Genomic DNA, 21,116 nt, shown 5'->3' with positions numbered 1-21,116 from the left:
TAGGGAAGGCGTAGGACATATAGCGTAAGCTTTTTGAAGAATACGAAAGTGCGGTTTTGACGGAAACACTTGGAAGGCGATCATTTGTGTTTATAAAGCATATACATTTACTTTTTTTTTCAAAAATGAGCAATGGTTTCTCTAGATAAGACTCTTATTCCTCGTCTGGTGTCGTTTAAAGCTCTTTGAAGCTGAAACTGTAATTTTGACCTTCAACTGTTTGGTGCCCATTGAAGTCCACTATATGGAGAAAAATCCTGGAATATTTTCATCAAAAATTTCTTTTCGAATGAAGAAAGAAAGACATGAACATCTTGGATGACATGGGGGTGAGTAAATTATCAGGAAATTTTTATTTGAAAGTGAAGTAATCCTTTAATTAGGTGGCATTTACACAGCGGAGATCTGAAACCATTCAGCTGCGCACAATTTCAAGATAATTTCTGATTTATAAATTTCACATCTCTAAGAGACGCGTATGCATGTTTGAGAAATGATAATAAGATCCAATGGTTTCTGTGCAACATTTTATAAATGAGGCCTTTGATTTCTTAAGTAATAAAAACCAATAATTACCCATAATTCAAGGATTTACAGTCGCTCACTGACATTGAATCACATGATCAAAATAAATGCACAGGATTAGTCATATCACTATACTGAATACAGGATGAGATATAATGTTGTGTTTCTCAGGTTTAAGACAGATCCACACTGCACTCTGCTGGCAGTGTTGATGCATGACACACTTCATGCATGTCATTATGAAATCAAAACAGAGCATATTTATGTGCTTCATACACGTCTTATTGTTCACAATTTCTGATGTTTGGAAATTGCACACCATTATCTGACAGATATCCAGGGACCCGACCCACACATAGTAGCCAATCAGAATCATTAGTCAATTTTTTATTTTTTTAATTTGCTCTTTTGGTTTTGGTGAATGTGTAACAAGGACATTTTTCATGGGATAACTGATTTATTTGCTTTTCTTTGTTGAATCTGTTTGATTTCAATGTAGATGCACATAATGTTTATTTTAATAATAACTTCATACTGTGTAAGCCATCAAAGCAAAACGAAACTTTGGAAAAGAAAGTCATGTTTATTCAGGTTCTCAAGGCATCGGTTTCTTAGAGAAAAAAATAATGACATCATTATTCAAACAGCTTTCATTCAATTAAAGTCAACAAACAAATGCTGCAGATCAGTGTTAATTTGGTTTTCCGAAGCTCCACGTCTCCAGTGGAAACATGTGAGCGATTCATTGCGGACAGTCTGTGATTAGAGTTTAGTTGTGTCGTTACAGTCGTCAACGAATAGAGCGCACAGCTTTACATTCCCAAATAAAAACATCCACATCAAAATGAAATATGATCTTATCTCAGTAAGCTATTGCACATACTCACTGCATTCACATCAACTCACACACACACATCAAATTAACATTCGCTCACTCAATTATTCTCAACTTTAAACACTTAAAATCAGCTTTTTTTGTGCCCGTCCGTGTCATAATCAGAAAAAAACATCTTGAATTATAAAAAAAGATGACAAAAAGAATATGAACAACTTTCCAGGAGACCAGAGCAGTTCGGTCCAGCCCCGCTAAAACCAGTGCGGCACAATCCTGTCAGGTTAGAATAAATTACTCTTGAACTGAAGTGTGTTTCTGTGCTGAAGGGGAATGAATGGATGGCTGGAGATTCCGTTCAGTAGGTCGTTGTGGGCGTTTCACGGGCGGAGCTAAACAAAAGCTCCGCCTTCGAGCTGATGAAGTACGTCACCAATAGAGACAGCAGCAGCACAGCCACGCCCACCCCCAGTGTTAACATCTACCAGAAACAAACACAGAAAAACACGTACATGATCAATCACATGACAGCGAATCTCAGCCGGATCATAAATCTAAATGATTATAGATGTGACGTGTGTATGAAGACGATTACCTCGAGTTCTCGGCTGGCCACCAGGAAGACGCGCGCTCGGATGCTCTTCCAGCGGGACTCGGTCCACGTGGAATAATCTTGAGATCCGTACTCCTGCCGCTCGAAGGCAGGCGAGACGGCTTTGGACAGACGCACAGGCGCCCGCACGCAGAACGGCCCGCTGCTGTTGACCGCGGTCGAACCCGACACCCAGAAATACGCGTACAACTGAGAACAGATACAGACACAGAACATGAGCATTCTGGGAATAAATTACTTTATTCAGTTTTAATTTGTCCACCACCTTCACTGCAAAAAATGAGTTTGTTTAGATATTTTTTGCTGGAAAACAAGACATTCTTAAATCAAGATACATTTACTGGAGAAGAGAAATGACTGAAGACATTAAGTGTTGTTTTCTGAAAAAAAAAAAAAAAAAATTATCAAAATGAAGTGAGTTTGTGATTAAAACAAGAACAAATATCTGCCAAAATAAAGTTAATTCAAATGGAAAACGATTTTTCTGACCGCATTGGCAAAAAAATTCTCTCTTGTTTTAAGCATAAACTCACTTAGAAAATAATTTAGAAAATAAGACTAATAAATCTAATTGAACAATGATATAATTATTTAGGTAATTGAACATTTTAAGCTTTTAACATGATTATACAATTAAACAATCATATAATTATTGAGATAATACTTGAACATTTAAGTTTTTTAACACTATATATAATTGAACAATTATATAATTATTTAGATGACAATAATTGAACATTTTTAAATTTTTAACATATATAATTGAACATAAAATGTTCAATTATTGTCATCTAAATAATTTGTTCAATTATATATAATGTTCAATTATATATAACATTTAAAAATGTTCAATTATTGTCATTTCAATAATTATATAATTTTGTTCAATTATATATGCATATTTACATTATTATATCATTATTTAGATGACAATTTACATTTTTAAAGTTAACATTATATATAATTGAACATAATTATTTAATTATTGAGATGACAATAATTGAACATATTATGTTCAACTGGATAAAAAAGTTTGTCGAGACAAACTTTAAGTTGGCTTGAAAAAGCCAGTCCAGAAAGTTTGAAGTAGTTTTAAAAGTTTTGAAGTTTGAGAGTTTAAAAGTTTGAAAGTTTAAGTTTTAGTTTAGTAGTTTTGATAGATTTAGTTTGATAGATAGATAGATAGATAGATAGATAGAGAGAGAGTCAGGGTACTCAAGGCGGTTACTAGGGTGTTATGTGGTTGCTAGGGTACTCGGGGTGATTGCTATGGTGTTGCTATGCGGTTGCTAGGGTACTTGGGTGGTTGCTAAGGTGCTTCTATGCGGTTGCTAGGGTACTCGGGGTGATTGCTATGGTGTTGCTATGCGGTTGCTAGGGTACTTGGGTGGTTGCTAAGGTGCTTCTATGCGGTTGCTAGGGTACTCGGGGTGGTTGCTATGGTGTTGCTAGGGTACTCTAGGTGGTTGCTAAGGTGTTGCTACGCGGTTGCTAGGGTACTCAGGGTGGTTGCTAGGGTGTTCCTATGTGGTTGCTAAGGTACTCGGGGGGTTGCTTTGGTGTTGCTATGCGGTTGCTTGGGTACTCTAGGTGGTTGCTATGGTGTTGCTATGCGGTTGCTAGGGTACTTGGGGTGGTTGCTAAGGTGTTGCTATGCGGTTGCTAGGGTACTCGGGGTGGTTGCTAAGGTTTTGCTGTGCGGTTACTAGGGTGTTGCTATGCAGTTGGTAGGGTACTCAGGGTGGTTGCTAAGGTGTTGCTATGCGGTTGCTAGGGTACTCGGGGTGGTTGATAAGGTGTTGTTATACGGTTGCTAAGGTATTTTGGGTGGTTGCTAGGGTATTGCTATGAGGTTGCTAGGGTGCTCTGTGTGGTTGATGTGCTGTTGCCATGGTGGTCAAGGTGGTTGCTTGGGTGATCTGGGTGGTTGCTATGATAGATAGATAGATAGATAGATAGATAGATAGATAGATAGATAGATAGATAGATAGATAGATAGATTGAATGAGTTTAAATGGCTCAGAAATAGGAATGGCAGTTTAATTGAGTCTGTGTGTTTGAATTTGAATTTTGAATTTTGACAGTTGGACGGAATGTTCAGATCAGCCAAGGCAGTTCAATGGAAGTCAATGGGAGTTTCCAGTTTTTCCAGTTTTAATCAGCTTTTTTTTAGGAAAACCGTAAGTCGGATCAGTTAAAGATATAGTAAAGTAAAAGATATAGCAACAAAGTTAACAACAGTCTGTAGGTCTGACCTGAGTTTGGAGTTTATAGAGTTAAAGCTCTAGGAGGAGTTAGAGTTGGTCTCAGAAAAATAATAAGTTTAAATAGCATTACAGTAAGTTAGCTTTTTCAAGCCAACTTAATTATATATATAATGATAAAATTTTTAAAAATGTTCAATTATTGTCATATAAATAATTTGTTCAATTATATACAATGTTAAAAACTTAGTAAAAATGAGTAAAAATGTTTAGTAAAAATGTTCTATTATTATTGTCATCTCAATAATATAATTTTGTTCAATTATATAATGTTAACAAAAGAACAATTGTTGTCAACTAAACAATGAAATAATAACGTAAATATGTATATATAATTGAACAAAATTACATAATTATTGAAATGACAATTTAACATTAAGTTTTTAACATTATACATAATTGAACATATTATATCATTATTTAGATGACAATTGAAAATTTTTTGTTCAATTATATATAATGTTAAACATTTAAAAATGTTCAATTATTGTCATTTCCATAATTATATAATTTTGTTCAATTATATATACATATTTACATTATTATATCATTATTTAGATGGCAACAATTGACATTTTTAAAGTTAACATTATATATAATTAAACAAAATTATTTAATTATTGAGATGAGAACAATTGAACTTTTTTAAGTTTTTAACATTATATATAATTGAATACAATTATATGATTATTTAGATAACAATAACAGAACATTTGTAAGTTTTTTACACAAGCACATGGTTTGACATGCTGTTCTGACGCTTACGTCTTTGTTCTCAGTGCTGATGTCGTCAGGTTTCTGGCACTGGGTCTCGGTGAGGTTGGTGACGGTTCCCGTCAGGTTGGCCATGATATACTGTACGAAGAGTGTGACGCTGTGCACGGGGCCGTAGGTGCGCGGACCCAGACCGATGTAGAACTGAGGAGGACCAGAACCTACAGACGACAGGACACGAGTCAGATACATGCTTGTGAAAAATGACTTATCATGTGACTTCTTAAAATATACTGCACAAGCACACAACGTATATGACGCATTTATGGTGCTGCTTTGTTTCTGCAGCTTGTAATCCACTTTCACTGAATGCACAGAGCAGCTGTGACAGACTGCTAAACCCGTCACTGTGTGTCGCATGGAGGAAAACGCCATCCACACATTTGAGACAACGAGAATGATGATTTATATGCAGTGTGTATCAACCAGAGATGTGTGTTTATGTGTGAGAAGAGAGTTTAAACGGAGGCCTCACTTAAAATGCCTTTTTTCGTTGCATCAGGAGGAAGCAGGGACTGAAACCAGCTGTTATTCTTCTGAATTACAAAACCATACAGCAACTGAGCGACCTGAGAAACACACAGAGAGAGAGAGAGAGAGAGAGAGAGAGGGCATTTAAATATCAAAAACATAACTTTCATTTGTCTTGATATGAGTCTATTATATAAATAAATAAACAAATATATAGGAGAGAGATATACAGATATATACAAGGAGAGATAATTTGAAATAATAAAAACATTAATTTAGTTATATATTATATTTAAAAAATATATATATATTGTTTTCATCTTAAATATAAATTAAATATACATCATATGTTGTATGATATATAATGTTTTATATATATATATATATATATATATATATATATATATATATATATATATATATATATATATATATATATATATATAGTTTTATAAATAAAATGTTGTACAACATATAATGCAAATATATATATATATATATATATATATATATATATATATATATAGGAGACAGACCTTAAATATTAAAAACAATTTTGTTTGTAATATATTAATGTGTCTATTTTACATTTATATATATTATTTTACATTTATATATTATATTAAAATTTGTAATATCTAGTTTTTAATATCCTGTTGTACACAGATAGGGAGAGAGTAAATATTAAAATCATAATTTATTTTGTAATATCTTGATATTTTATATGCGTATATAGTATCTTAATTAATAAATTAATGAATATATATATATGTTAATAATTTTTTATTCATTATTTGGCACCTTGACATTCGTTAATGTTATATTTTATATTAAAATATTAAAATATTCTAAAATAATTATATATAATATTTTAACATTATTTTCCATATAATAACATAATAATATAGCTATTATATGAGCTCTTTATTTTTTATAAATTAAAGCTCTAATATTTTAATATAAAATAATAGAATATAAAAAAATAATCATATAAAATAATATAGATATAAATAAATCAAAACAATAATAATATTATTTAAAAAAATAACAATATAAAAGAAAATAACAGTAATGATAATAGTATAGAATATAAAGAAATAGGATTTATTTTAAATAATATATATATATATATATATATATATATATATATATAAAGACATTTTTATTTATTTAATGCCAAATTAATAAATTAATTTTATTCATTATTTGGCACCTTGACATTCATTAATGTTATATTTTTTAATTACTTTTCTTGTCTTAATTTATTTTATGCAATAATTCTTTGGAAATATTCTAAGTAAACACAATCATTCTTGAATTAGAGAGTAACAGTTAGTTCAGCTAAGCAAAGGCGAGTCACATGCTATCATGTGAGAGTGTGTGTGTGGTCATGTGACTCACGATCTTGGGATCGGCAGTGATGTTGTTCAGGTTGCTGTCATCTCCTCCTGCCTGCTTGTAGAGCGATCGAGCGACTAGCGTGGCCACTTCCGCCAGAGACTGAGTGAGATGAGAGAGAAACGGCTGAATGAGTGTTCTGGCCATCACATGACCGTATCCGCAGCTGTTACCATACCTTGGCTGCTTCCGTCTCGTACACCAGCTTCTCCTCTGGACTCAGGTTGGGCGGGTATGAGACGTTCAGGTTCTCTGCGTCGTCGTACATGCTCTCGTAGTATCTGTGTCAGTGACAAACAACATGGAACATGTGACCTCAGATGCCTGATTAACACCATTAGCCATCTCTGAACACAATGTGTCAGATTTGAGACCTGTTGACGAAAGACGTCCGATGGTCTGCCAGCACGAGGCCCTGGGATCTGTCGAGCACGCAGGAAGCGCTGGAAGGACGAGGGCGGTAACGGCTGACTGGCAGGCGGCTCGTCCAATGAGACGTTCAAACCAGCTGCTATAGAGTGCATGTTTTTCATCATATCCGACACCTGAGAGAGATAGAGAGAGTGAGCGGCATGATGGGTAATAGTACACAAAGCTTCCTCTCCTCTTCACTCACCTCTTCCTCCACACTGCTGCTGTTCATGCGGGATATGGGGTCAGAGTGCATCCAAAGTTCCCGCCCACTGCGCAGACCAACCTGTAAACAAACAGGAAACCGTCTGAGCGTCTGTATGTCACACCTGTTACTAACATGCAACATCTCAAACGTGTGGCTGTCGGACTTCCTGTGAAAGCAGCCAGACACACACTATAACCAAATGAACTTAAACCAGCTGACACTCGACGACACGCATCAGAAACAGATGAATGACAGAATAGATCATGTGAGATATTAGGCTTGTTTAACACTCATATAGAGAATTTGGATTTAAGTGACAGAATGAGCGTCCAATCAAATCAGATCTGTTATCTGACATTCAATGACATGTAATAACTGTAATAATAACTGAATATATATAAATAACCATAATAATTACTACAGTAAAATAAATTACATTAATAATAATAGAATATAAATAAATCAAACAATAATAATAATATTAATCATAATAAAATATTTATGTAAATGTGATATTAGTAGCATAGGTTATTTTCATGGCAAATAAAAATATTAAGATATTGTAAAAAATTATATTAAATAATTTAACAATATTTTCCATACAATAACATAAAATTCTATTATTATTATTATTATTACATTACTATTATTATTATTATTATTTTATTTTAAAATATTAGAATTATAATTTATAAAAAAATAAAGAGCTCATATAATAGCTATATTATATGAGCTCTTTATTTTTTTATAAATTATAATTCTAATATTTTAAAATAAAATAATAATAATAGAATATAAAAAAATAATCATCATAAAATAGATATAAATAAATCAAAACACAATAATAATATTATTAAGAAAATAACAATAATGATAATAATAATACAGAATATAAAGAAATAGGATTTATCTTAAAAAAAAAAAAAAAAAAAAAAAAATATATATATATATATATATATATATATATATATATATATATATATATATATATATATATATATGACATTTTTATTTATTTAATGCCAAATTAGTAGCATTGGTTATTTTCATGGCAAATTAAGATAAATATATAAATAAAGAAAATTATATACTGATAATTTAACAATATTTACATACAACAATATAGAAAATATAGCAATTATATAAATTCTTTATTTTTTAATAAATTAGCACTCTAATATTTTAGTATTTTAGTAGAAGAAAATAATAATAATAATAATAATAATAGAATATAAACAAATCTTAATAATAATAATACATTATATATAAACCAAACTACAATAATATTAATATAATATATAATTATAAAATATTTATTTTTGCATTTTTTCTAATGCAATTTAATGAGGCTATTTTCATGACAAATTAAGATATTAAAATATTCTAAAATAATCATAATATTCAATAAATAAAGAAAATGATATACTAATAATTTAACAATATTTTCCATAAAACAATATAGAAAATATAGCAATTATATAGGCTCTTTATTTTTTAATAAATTATAGCTCTAATATTTTAATAAAAAAATTTATAATAATAAAAATAACAGAATATAAATAGATAAATCAAAATAACAATAATAATATTGAATATAAATTAATTAAACCATAATAATATTATAATAATAAAATAAAATGATGATAATAATAATAATAATAATAATAATAATATTCAGGAATGATGATTAGCCTGTGTTTTATTTGATGGGGTCAGTAAGGGACACAGACACAGACCATCAAATGTAATAAATGTAAATGTTAAGTCTTGTTCAAATGTATAGTCAGATAAACATTCATGTAAAAGCATACAGTATTAGGAAAGAAATAGTGAACAGCTCTCTGTTACGACACACACACAACACTCATTACATGCATAAACATTTGTAATCGCTGCATAAGAGATCGCATGTGTTTGTACCTGCCCGATTTCCAGCATGGAGTGAACATTGTTCAAGTCGATTACAAACTCCTTTCTCTCCATGTCATACACCATTTTCGAGCTGCCAATGTAGTCGAAGGCTTCCTGTGAGAGAGGAAGAGAGCTTGGATAAATGAACAGATGCATTCTTCTACTTTTGTTTTGAACACACATCAAAAATGCCTTCACTTCTGGCTGAAAATGTGTGAATGTCGTGGAAGAAAATAAAGACACACTGACCCCTTGGAAGAAGGAGAAGAAAATATTGCGAGGAGGCGGAGCTAGTTGAATGACAGGGTAGAGCGCTTGAACGGCAGCCAATAGGGTGACGATCCCAGACACGGTTCCTTCGGCCGCTGGAGCCTCTTGCCAGAAAAACGACCTGCCGTCAAGCTGCGACAGAACAACAAACTTTCATTTCTATTTCCTGAAGGAAACACTTAATGGACTATATGAGCGGAGCGTTCTTTAGAACTTCTGCATTAATATAAGCCAGCTGGAAAACGTCCGGTGAGAGTCATGTGCTGGTGTGTCGAGCATCAGTAGTGTAACACTTAGTTTATAATCAGAATATAGTCACTTAAATAGTCAGGCACAGCATTAATTTAGTTATTCAAACGTAAGACGGCATAAAAAATACATAAATAAAGACGCTGAAATTCAATGAAACCATCAGTTTTCACACTTTTATGTGAAAAAAAACTACAAAAATTAAATATTTATTGTGCACTTTAGTTAGATTAATTGAATAAAATGTGTGTTTTTTTACAAGTGTGCTGAAATCATTGATTGACAGCTGCAGTGATTATAAAGAGAGAGCGGCGCTCGCTTTCTGTCATTCATTCACAAGAAAAGTTATTGTTTTTAATGAGATTTTTTGAGTATTTCATACTTCACATTGACAAAATATATTTTTAAACCTAGTTATTTTATAATGTTTAATATTTAGTCAAAAACGAAGTGAAAAACGATTAGAAGAAATGCCTGATATATGCACAAATAAATGCTACTTTGCCGCCACCTGCTGGTTAAAGTTGTAATTATTGTCTTTTTTATTTTTAATAAGTGTTTTCTATCAAATGTTGAATTTCCTATATTTTTAAACGTTCGGTTTTACAATAGGGACAATCTCAGAAGGATGAACGAAATAATGTTTGTGGTCGTCACATTAAAACTCAAACAAAAAATTAGTGTTCGTGTCTAATTACAGACACAGCGTTTTTAAACGGTCCCAATAGCTTCGTCTTTATTGCAATCAATAAAACTGGTTTATTAGGTAAATGTGATTAAAATATGAATACAACATTAAAAAGTCAACCATTGATGGTACTGATGTACAGCGAACAACTACAGAATGAACAGCTGACAGTTCACTGAGCTGGCTTAACGATAACCAGGAAGTAACCGTGCATATAGTCCATTATAGAAAATGACTGCAAATATTCCGTCACCCAGATTTGACAGAACAGATCCTGCTGATGTTGTTCTGGTGCCACATTTCAACATTCGTGATGACCTTCAGTCTGTTTCTCACCCTTGTGGCTGCGATGACGAAGCTCTCGTTGGTCGTCTGGCCCTTGGCGCTGTTGTTGAGGGGCCGAGTGGACGCCCAGACATTATAATCGCTCAAAGGGTCACACAGGATTTCTAAAAAGGATACAAACACATTGCCATTTAGCAGACGCTATAAAAACAAAACATTGTCTATACAAGTACAGGTTTTCCAAGACTGTGTGAATCCTGTTTCTGAATTAAAATAAGATATTTCCTCATTTTTAGCTAATTTAAAGCTTGTTTCATCACTGTGCGAAGCATGAATCCAGTGCTCGGATGTACCTGGGTTGATGCTGAATCTGTTCTGCAGGTCTGTGCGTCTCATACACGTCACGGTGTCGGTCACGGCATGCATGTGTGAGAAGAGCTGCATCGCACACAGCGGATACTGAGGAGCGCTTCCGTTCAGACGCAGGTTATGATCCTCATAACACTAAACACAAACACACACATAAATGTTATGCTAGTCTTGTTGTTGATTATTCTCCTCATATTCTCCATTGTTGCAGCTCCTCTCTTCCCAGTCTGTCAGTAATGCTCTGTTTAGTTCCTGTCTCTATGAAGCCCCTCCTTCTGAAAAGCACAATGTGCTCTGATTGGTCGGCTGGAGCGGTGTGTCGTGATTGGTGTTTGGGAAATGTCCCGCCCCTTACCATAACCGCCGGTTTCAACACACTACTAACTAACTCAACCAGGCCCCGCCCCTTTATTCTGCGCATGAATTATTTAAATGAGGAATATAGTGAAGAAAACTCAATGGAAACACTGATATAGAGAATGACACACCTTACGGATGACCTGAGTCTGATTCTCGTCTTTCAGAGCAAACACAGGGAAAGCAAAGTCTTCATAGGACAGTCCGTTCCCGAGAGGATTCCACGTGGTCACGTTACAGTTTGCTAGTTCAGGTCCGTACTTTGCAGAATACACTCCTGAAACATGAGAAATTCACAGTCATACAGACATCAGTTTCTCCCCATTCTCTCTTTATTTCATCACACAAGTTCTTCACAAACTCATTATAAAAAACTATTAAAAGCATGTTAAATTAAATCTGATGTCACATTCACAAAAGACAATCATATTACACTTCTGTCTTGTAATATCCAATATATAGTCACACACACACACACACACACACACACACACACACACACACACACACACACACCTGTGTTCTGGTTGGGGCAGGTTGTGTGAGGTGAGAAGTTTTCAGCAAGGCCTGTTCTTGAGACGATCACAGCGACTCCAGCCACTCTGGACGAGTTCTTCATTCTCAACATGACTGACCTGCAGGAGAAACACACGAGATCAGACACACAGACAGACGACACACACACACACACGCACACACACGCACACACACGCACACACACTAGGCATGTGACAGTATCAAATTTTCATGTTGCGATTAATTGCTGAAGCTTTTATCACGGTATACGGTATTATCACTCTTTTTGTAATAACAAAAACAACTCTGAATGTTTAAATACAATGAAACAACACACAAATTATATATATATATATATATATATATATAAATCCCAAACAGATTAAAGTGCAAAAGGATTAGGCTATAAAGAACAACAGGAAACACTTCACAATAAGGTCTCATTATTTAATGCATTAACTAAGATTGAGCAATAGCTACATTTGTTACAGAAAGTATTATTTTTTGTTAATGTTAGTTAAGAATACAACTGATCATTGTTAGTTTTATCTCAGGACCATTAAATAAATTGATTTTAGTAATTTTATTAAACAGTAACTAAGAATAATTAATGCTTTAAAGGTGCCCTAGATTATGTTTTTAAAAGATGTAATATAAGTCTAAGGTGTCTCCTGAATGTGTCTGTGAAGTTTCAGCTCAAAATACCCCATAGATTTTTTTAAATTAATTTTTTAACTGCCTATTTTGGGGCATCATTATAAACGCGCCGATTTTATGCTGCGGCCCCTTTAAATCCAGTGAACTCCGCCCACAGAGCTCGCGCTTGCCTTAAACAGTGCCTTAACAAAGTTTACACAGCTAATATAACCCTCAAAATGGATCTTTACAAAGTGTTTGTCATGCATGCGGCGGATTATATGAGTATTGTATACTGTTATATTGTTTACTTCTGATTTTGAATGAGTTTGATAGTGCTCTGTGGCTAAAGGCTAATGCTACACTGTTGGAGAGATTTATAAAGAATGAAGTTGTGTTTATGAATTATACAGACTGCAAGTGTTTAAAAATGAAAATAACGACGGCTCTCTCGTCTCCGTGAATACAGTAATAAACGATGATAACTTTAACCACATTTAACAGTACATTAGCAACATGCTAACGAAACATTTAGAAAGACAATTTACAAATATCACTAAAAATATCATGTTATCATGGATCATGTCAGTTATTATTGCTCCATCTGCCATTTTCCACTATTGTTCTTGCTTGCTTACCTAGTCTGATGATTCAGCTGTGCACAGATCCAGACGTTAATACTGGCTGCCCTTGTCTAATGCCTTTTATAATGTTGGAAACGTGGGCTGGCATATGCAAATATTGGGGGCGTACACCCCGACTGTTAAGTAACAGTCGGTGTTATGTTGAGATTCGCCTGTTCTTCGGAGGTCTTTTAAACAAATGAGATTTATATAAGAAGGAGGAAACAATTGAGTTTGAGTCATTAAATGAGAATGAGAATTAAGTCATTAAATATTTGGTGCTGTGATGAACAACAAAAATGAATGTCTGTTTGAAGCATTTTAAAAACTTCACTAGCGCAGCTGCTTTGTTTGTGGGGTTTCCGGGGTAACCGCTGCATTTCTGCTGTTCCATCAGCGCCCTCTGCTGTCAGAGAGTGATCGTGCACTTTCATTCAGCGCGTTTCCTTTCCACCATGTGCTTCTCGTGCACATTGGGCTCTGGGATCTGAGAGTGTGTCCCTTTGACTCAGAATACAGCGGTGTTGTGCATTTTATATGCTTGATGGGGAAAGTATTCTTAAATGCGTTATAAAATTTTTAATAATTGGTAATAAATTATTATTTACGGTATTTTGAAATGCCACTATAACAATATCGTGCATATTCATTATCGTGATATATCGCATTACTGAATATCGGCACACGTCTAACACACACACACACACACACACACACAGATGTTTCAGCACCTGCTGAAGAAGGCCGTCTCCATGATGACCATGTAGGGAGGATGTGGTCCAGTGTTGAGGATCCAGTCCAGGTCTGATTCGCTCTCCAGCACATGGAGAACACCCGTGTCTCCTGACATTGACGCTGAGAGACAAACGCAGCATGTGAGGCATGTGAGTGTGTTTATATGGTGTTAAATCAATAATCAGTGCTGATGGACTCACACTGGCAGCCGATCTGATGTGTGGCGTTCAGCAGCCGGACACACGGAACCGTGTCATTGAGTTCAACATAGATCTTCCGTTCCACTGAGCTGCAGCTCACGCCTACAGCAAGAGACACACATGAGATACATGAGACACATGACACACACACACACAGGACACATACATGACACACATATGACACATACATCAAACACACAATACACAATGACACACACAAGACATACATGACACATACATGACACACACATAACACGATACACAATGACACAACACACAAGACATACATGACAAAAACGATACACAATGACACACAAGACATACATGACACATACATGACACACACAAGACACAACACATAACACGATACACAATGACACAACACACAAGACATACATGACAAAAACGATACACAATGACACACAAGACATACATGACACATACATGACACACACAAGACACACACGATACACAAGACACACACGATACACACGACACGACATACACAAGACACACGACATACATGACACATACATGACACACACCACACATACATGACACACACAACACACAATGACACACACATCTACGACACAACACATACATGACACACACGACAAACAATGACACGACATCCACGACACAAAACACATACATGACACACACGACACATACATGACACACACGACACATACATGACACACACGACACACACAACACATACATGACACACACAACACATACATGACACACACAACACACAGATGACACACACAACATACATGACACACAACATACAGGACACATGACACACAACATACATGACACACAACATACATATGACACACAACACATAGATGACACACACAACATACGACACAACATACATGACACACAACACATACAATGACAACACATACATGACACACACAATACATGATTACACACAACATACAGGACACATATAACACACAGCATACATGACATGCAACATACACGACACTCACACTGCTACTCATCATCTTCTCAACACTATGTACGCTATATATTTATATATATATATATCTGCCCACCGATTCCTATTTGGACCTAATTTATTTAGTTATTTATTTATTGTGTATGTATTGTGATTATCCTGTTGACCTGATAAAACATCAAAATACAATCTTTTAAAAAATTATGAAATAGATATTTATAAATAATTATTCATTTATGACCATTCAATTCTAATAATAGTATAACTTTAAAGCATAATGTTCAGCTGAATTGAACCATTCTGACTTTATGAAACATACAAACTTTCAGAAATGACAAACTTTTTTCTATACAAACTTTTAGAAAATATAAAAAACTATTTATGATAATAATTTAGGATAATTAACAGTGACAGTAAATAGTGAGATCCCATTTTTCCAAACATGTACAAACACATGTCAGAGATTATGAAATCATAATAATCGTCAGTTTTATGAAGTAAAATCATGATAACACCACTGTACTCTCGGTCCTCATTGAGCACAAGCATGTTTCATGGTAATTACATGTTACTTCAAGGTACTTTAAAGAATATAATGTTGTTACCATGGTAAATGAACATGACACAGGCTTTTACCATGGTACTTTTGGTAACTTCTTTGTTAGTGCTGTGTCACCGATTAGACTCGCTCAGTCACTAATTATACCGTACATTATCATCCACACACTGTTATTATGATATAAAACGAATGTGAATATATTAATAATACATATTTATATTTAAAGAGGAATTTATTTCAATTTCAGGCCTGAACGAGTGAACAATAATCATCATCTCGTGACCGCATAAACACACAATTAAACCTTAAACAATCATATTTATACTCACATGTGTAAAATAAAGCGGTAATCAGAAGCTTGACGCAGTTTATTGATATTAATTTTTCCATCTTCCTCATTTACAGATCAGCAGTGTGAAACTGAGGCAGCGCTTGTTTTCTTCCGGTTCCGGCTCTCTTGTTCGGCGCGTGAGACTCAGTGCTGCCGCGGATCCACAGCGACACCCGCCGGCGGAAGCGCGTCATTGCAGCAGATGAGCGCGTGAGATCTCTGAGTCTCTCAAGTGATTCTGGATCATGTGCAAATCTAAAGCTATATGCGCACACAAATAATAAAACAGGTGGTTTTATCATTTGAAAAACACGAATCACTTACTTTTCATTTATATAAAGTCACATGGACAATTTTATTCAGTTCTAATTTTATTTTTGCAATAAACACAAGCAATGATTGAACACAATTCGAGAAAACAGACATAAAAAAGAAATTAAAAAGCTTTAAAATTATGGAAGGACGGATGGAGGGAGGGATTGATGGATGCATGAATGGATGGATGGATATAGGGATGATGGATGGATGGATGGATGGATATAGGGATGATGGATGGATGGATGGATGGATGGATGGATGGATGGATGGGTTGAGGGAGGTAGGGATGGATGAGGGATGGAGGGATTGATGGATAATGTAGGGAGGGAGGGAGGAATTGATTGATTGATTGATTGATTGCTTGATGGATGATGCATGATGCATGAATCAACAATGGATGGATGGATGGATGAATGGATGGGTTGAGGGAGGAAGGGATTGATGGATGGATATAGGGATGATGGGTAGATGGATGAATGGATGGATGGAGGGGGTTATAGATAGATAGATAGATAGATAGATAGATAGATAGATCCCTGAGGAGGAAATGAGAAAAATACTTTGGACACTAGGATGACGATGAGGTCTATAATAAAGCTTGATTTGTGAACTCATGCTGGTTGTTAATCATGAATGAATCACTGAATGCAGAAGTGTCGACAGATCTTAGTAAAACCAAGAGCTCTGCTGATGATCTTCTTCAGCTGATTTTAGCAGGAGAGTGAAGATTATAAACGCTAACAGTGCGAGTACAAATCCAACCACTAACCCCAGGAAAAACTTCCAACAAAGTATTTTCTCATTGTGATCTGAAGAAAGTTCATCGTTCTGTCCTTCTGCACTCAGTCTCCTCTGCTCCTCTTCTTTCTTCCAGATTTCCAGGTCCTTCTTTTCTTTCTCATCTCTTTCCATTCTCTCCTTCCTCTCCTCCATCTCTCTTTCCTCCAGTCTTCTCAGGTTCACATTCTCTCTCTTCAGAGATGCTCTGAACCGTTTTAGTCTCTCTGGGATCGGATGCGCATTCTGCTCTTCTTTCCTTATATCCGTCTTTATCTGATCAATCCTGCCTTGTATGCGTTTCCTTTTTCTCTCTGTTTCTTGCCTCTCTTCATTCATGGATGCAATAAACAAACGCCATCGATCATCGGCCATTTTCCTGACCTCCTGCTTGATTTTCTTCATTCTTTCGGCCATATCAGCTTGCATTTTCTTGTCTATTATCTTCTGGGCTTCCTGCATGACTTCTATGATTGGACTGATGAAGTGACGGTTCTCATTTTGAGCGAGCAGCTTGTCAACCCTCTGCAGAAGTCGACTCACCTGATGTCGGTTTGTGGGGTTTGTGTTGTCAAAAGCAACGAAACGCCTTCCAAATCTCTCCACGAGCTCCTGCACTTTCTGATTTTGTCTTGAAATAAACTCTTCAATGGATCCTCCTCGAAGTCTATCCGCGTGGGAGAATATGAGGATGGTGTGACGAGTGACGTCCTCATGAAACATCTCCAGAATCATGTCTACGGTGCGCTGCTGCTCCTCTGTGAATCGCTCTGATATTGGTATGATGAGCAGAAACGCATGAGGACCTGGAGAACTCAAAGCCAGGCAACGTTTTAGTTTCCGAAGTGTTTGATCCGTGTTAAAAAAATCAGGTGTGTCCACAAGAACCAGCTCTCGTTCCTCCAACGTCACACATTCTCTCTTGCACTCTTTTGTGACCGAGCTCATGCTCAATCCATCATCAAAGCGTCTGTTTCCCAGGATGGTGTTTCCTGTCGCGCTTTTCCCTGCTCCTGTTTTCCCCAGCAGAACCAGGCGCAGTTCATTCGGTGCTGGAGAGGGTTTACTATCAGGTCTTTCTTTACCTGAGTCTCTGTTTGACCTTTGCCTCAGGTGACTCTGAACATTACAAACACTCTTTGCTCCTGAGAAAAAAATTAATCCTTATTATTATTTGGCTCACTGTGTGTGTGTACGATACATAGAGATCACAGGATAAAGTCACACATAAACAATAGGCCTATGTTATTTAACTTGGCTTTTTCCATACAAACAAATCCTAAATTCCTTCTGAATACAAGGATAATGTGATAATGCATCTATAAATGATCTTTAATTACCTTCGTTGGACATGTTTTCTGGTTCGGTGTGGTTATGGTGTGTTTCTTGACTTGTTTGACTGGTTTATGATGGGCAGAAACAAAACTAACCATGAATGTCACGTTGACGCTTTAGATCTCCATTGTACAAAATTATGTTTATTGACTGTATGAAATGAAATAAAAATAAATGCATTTATGTTTAATTGCTGTTTCATATAATAGCTTATAAATGTGAGTAAGTGTTTGTTACTTTAATTGCATGTTTGTTCGTTCGCATCCACTAGAAGGACACAGTGATTCTGTTTCAGAAATGAACTTACATCACAGTCGTATTTGCATACAATTATTTGCATTTTGTTTTTTAAATTTGCATTGCAGCATTACAGACTAACATAAGTGAAAGTATAAGACTTAACAAAATGAGATATAACAATTGGTATTACATAGTGCTACATAAAAAAACAGCAATAAAATTCAACTTATTTTTTTACTCAAATAATATAAGATTGGATTTAACCATGCTTTAAAAGTGTATGCTTTACCATATCTACAGCATATGACACCATATCTACACAATAGAAGTAATGAGACTTCAATACTTGGTACACAAAACACAATGACGAAAACGAGGGGTTACACAGGTAACCTAGGTTCTGTGAACAAAGTCAACACGCCACAGTATGGGTCAGCCTTGCTAAGGATGAGCTGTCAGGAGACGGTATATCAAATTAACCACGCCCCGCTTGCAATCACCGTCTATATATACAGGTGTTAATCACCCGGCCCTTTCTCTTTTTCCGACTGGCTTCAAGCAATCCCCGAGTGACCACGCCTCGTGGCGTGTTGACTTTGTTCACAGAACCTAGGTTACCTGTGTAACCCCTCGTTCTATTTCACTTCAGTCAACACGCCACAGTATGGGTCAACTGTATACCAGATAAGGTCAGAAGGGGAAATCTAGCGGGGCAATAACCAGGAAAACGATTAATGCGACAGAACATTTTATTAGTTTTCCACATAATTCACAACAAAACCACCAGGTAATAACCTTGACATAGCTTAACATAAAGCAGTTTATACCTGTTCTGCTGCTTGCAGAATAGTAGATGAAACCGTCTTAGCAAGGTCCAGGCGATAGAACCTGGCAAACGTCAAAGAGGATGACCAACCTGCTGCTGCACAGACTTCCTCCAGAGAGGCCCCTTTAAATAGCGCCCAAGAGGCACCCACTCCTCTGGTAGAGTGGGCCACCACCCCCTTGGGAGATGGCATCCCTGCGCTGTGGTAGGCTAGTTCTATCAGCCTGACCACCCACCTTGCGAGCCGCTGTTTGGACACCGCCTGGCCTCGCACTGAGTCTCCGAAACAGACAAACAGCTGATTAGTCCGTCTTAACTGCTGAGTGCGAGTAATATATGTTTTCAGTGCTCTGACTGGGCAGATTCAGATGCAATCTGGCTGCTTCTGCAGAATCATGAGGAGGAGGATGAAAGGGTTCTAGCACCAATGGTCTGGAGACATAAGAACGAGGTAAAACTTTTGGCAGGAATGAGGGGTTTGGAAGGAGTGAAATAGATGAATCTTCTCCCTAATCTCAAGCACGCAGGGTGCACCGACAAGGCATGCAATTCGCTCACCCTCCTAACTGAAGCAATAGACAAAAGAAATGCCGTCTTCAATGTAAGAAGTTCTAGCTCCAAAGACTCCAATGGTTCAAAGGGGTGTTCTGTCAGAGCCTTCAGGACAACGGCCAAGTCCCATGAGGGAACTAGCCGAGATTGAGATGGGCATAACCTACGAGCTCCTTTCAGAAAACATTTCACAAGAGGATGGACACCAACTGTGTTGCCTCCATAGTCCATATGGCGATCAGATATAGCAGCAACATATCCCCTCAAGGTTGACTCTGTCAGACCTGTATCCAACAGGGACTGGAGAAAAGACAAAACGGACTCCACCTTCGCCTGAAACCGGGTCTACTCCCCTGGACTGGCACCATCGAGAGAACCTTTCCCACCGAGCAGCATACAGCCGCCTTGTAGATGGGGCTTTTGCCGCATGCAAAGTTGTTAGGACTGCTGCCCCAAGAGCTCTGGAAGGCTCCCGTCTAGCGGCCAGACGTGCAGCTTGTACCTCCCTGGATCCGGGTGCCAGAGTTTCCCCTGGGCCTGAGACAGCATATCTACTCTGACTGGGAGACACCATGGTGATCCCCTCTGCACTGCCACCAAATCTGGCATCCATGACTGCTGGGGCCAATCTGGTGCCACCAGCAGGACTTTGGCCTTCAGGATCCTTACTTTGGCTAGGACCGCTGGACAGAAGAGGAAAAGGGGGAAATGCATAGAGAAGCATCGGAGGCCATTTGTTTGCCAGAGCATCCACTCCCAGTGACCCCCTGGGGCCCACTATTGAATACCACAGGGGACAATGTGTGGTTTCCAGTGAGGCAAAGAGATCCACTTGCGCCACCCCGAACCGAGACCAGATCTCCCGCA

At 36.4% G+C, this 21,116-nt stretch overlaps 1 protein-coding gene across 1 annotated transcript; it reads right to left on the bottom strand.

Annotated features, from left to right (window-relative positions):
* Window positions 1-1,088: 1,088 nt before the first annotated feature.
* On the bottom strand, window positions 1,089-16,356 carry ncstn (nicastrin). The gene is given in 18 exon segments (XM_048163655.1): window positions 1,089-1,838; window positions 1,953-2,159; window positions 5,000-5,169; window positions 5,484-5,577; window positions 6,881-6,979; window positions 7,056-7,158; window positions 7,252-7,295; window positions 7,297-7,422; window positions 7,494-7,574; window positions 9,417-9,521; window positions 9,657-9,809; window positions 10,951-11,063; window positions 11,253-11,403; window positions 11,757-11,902; window positions 12,142-12,260; window positions 14,132-14,255; window positions 14,336-14,437; window positions 16,200-16,356. Coding segments are annotated over 18 exon segments (2,130 nt in total). The 5' UTR covers window positions 16,270-16,356; the 3' UTR covers window positions 1,089-1,715.
* Window positions 16,357-21,116: the final 4,760 nt, after the last annotated feature.

This window comes from Megalobrama amblycephala, linkage group LG17, assembly GCF_018812025.1.
Source record: "Megalobrama amblycephala isolate DHTTF-2021 linkage group LG17, ASM1881202v1, whole genome shotgun sequence".
In the NCBI taxonomy this organism is placed as follows: Eukaryota; Metazoa; Chordata; class Actinopteri; order Cypriniformes; family Xenocyprididae; genus Megalobrama; species Megalobrama amblycephala.
The sequence above is the reverse complement of the archived record's forward strand: the minus strand, read 5'-3'. Positions and strand labels throughout refer to the sequence as shown.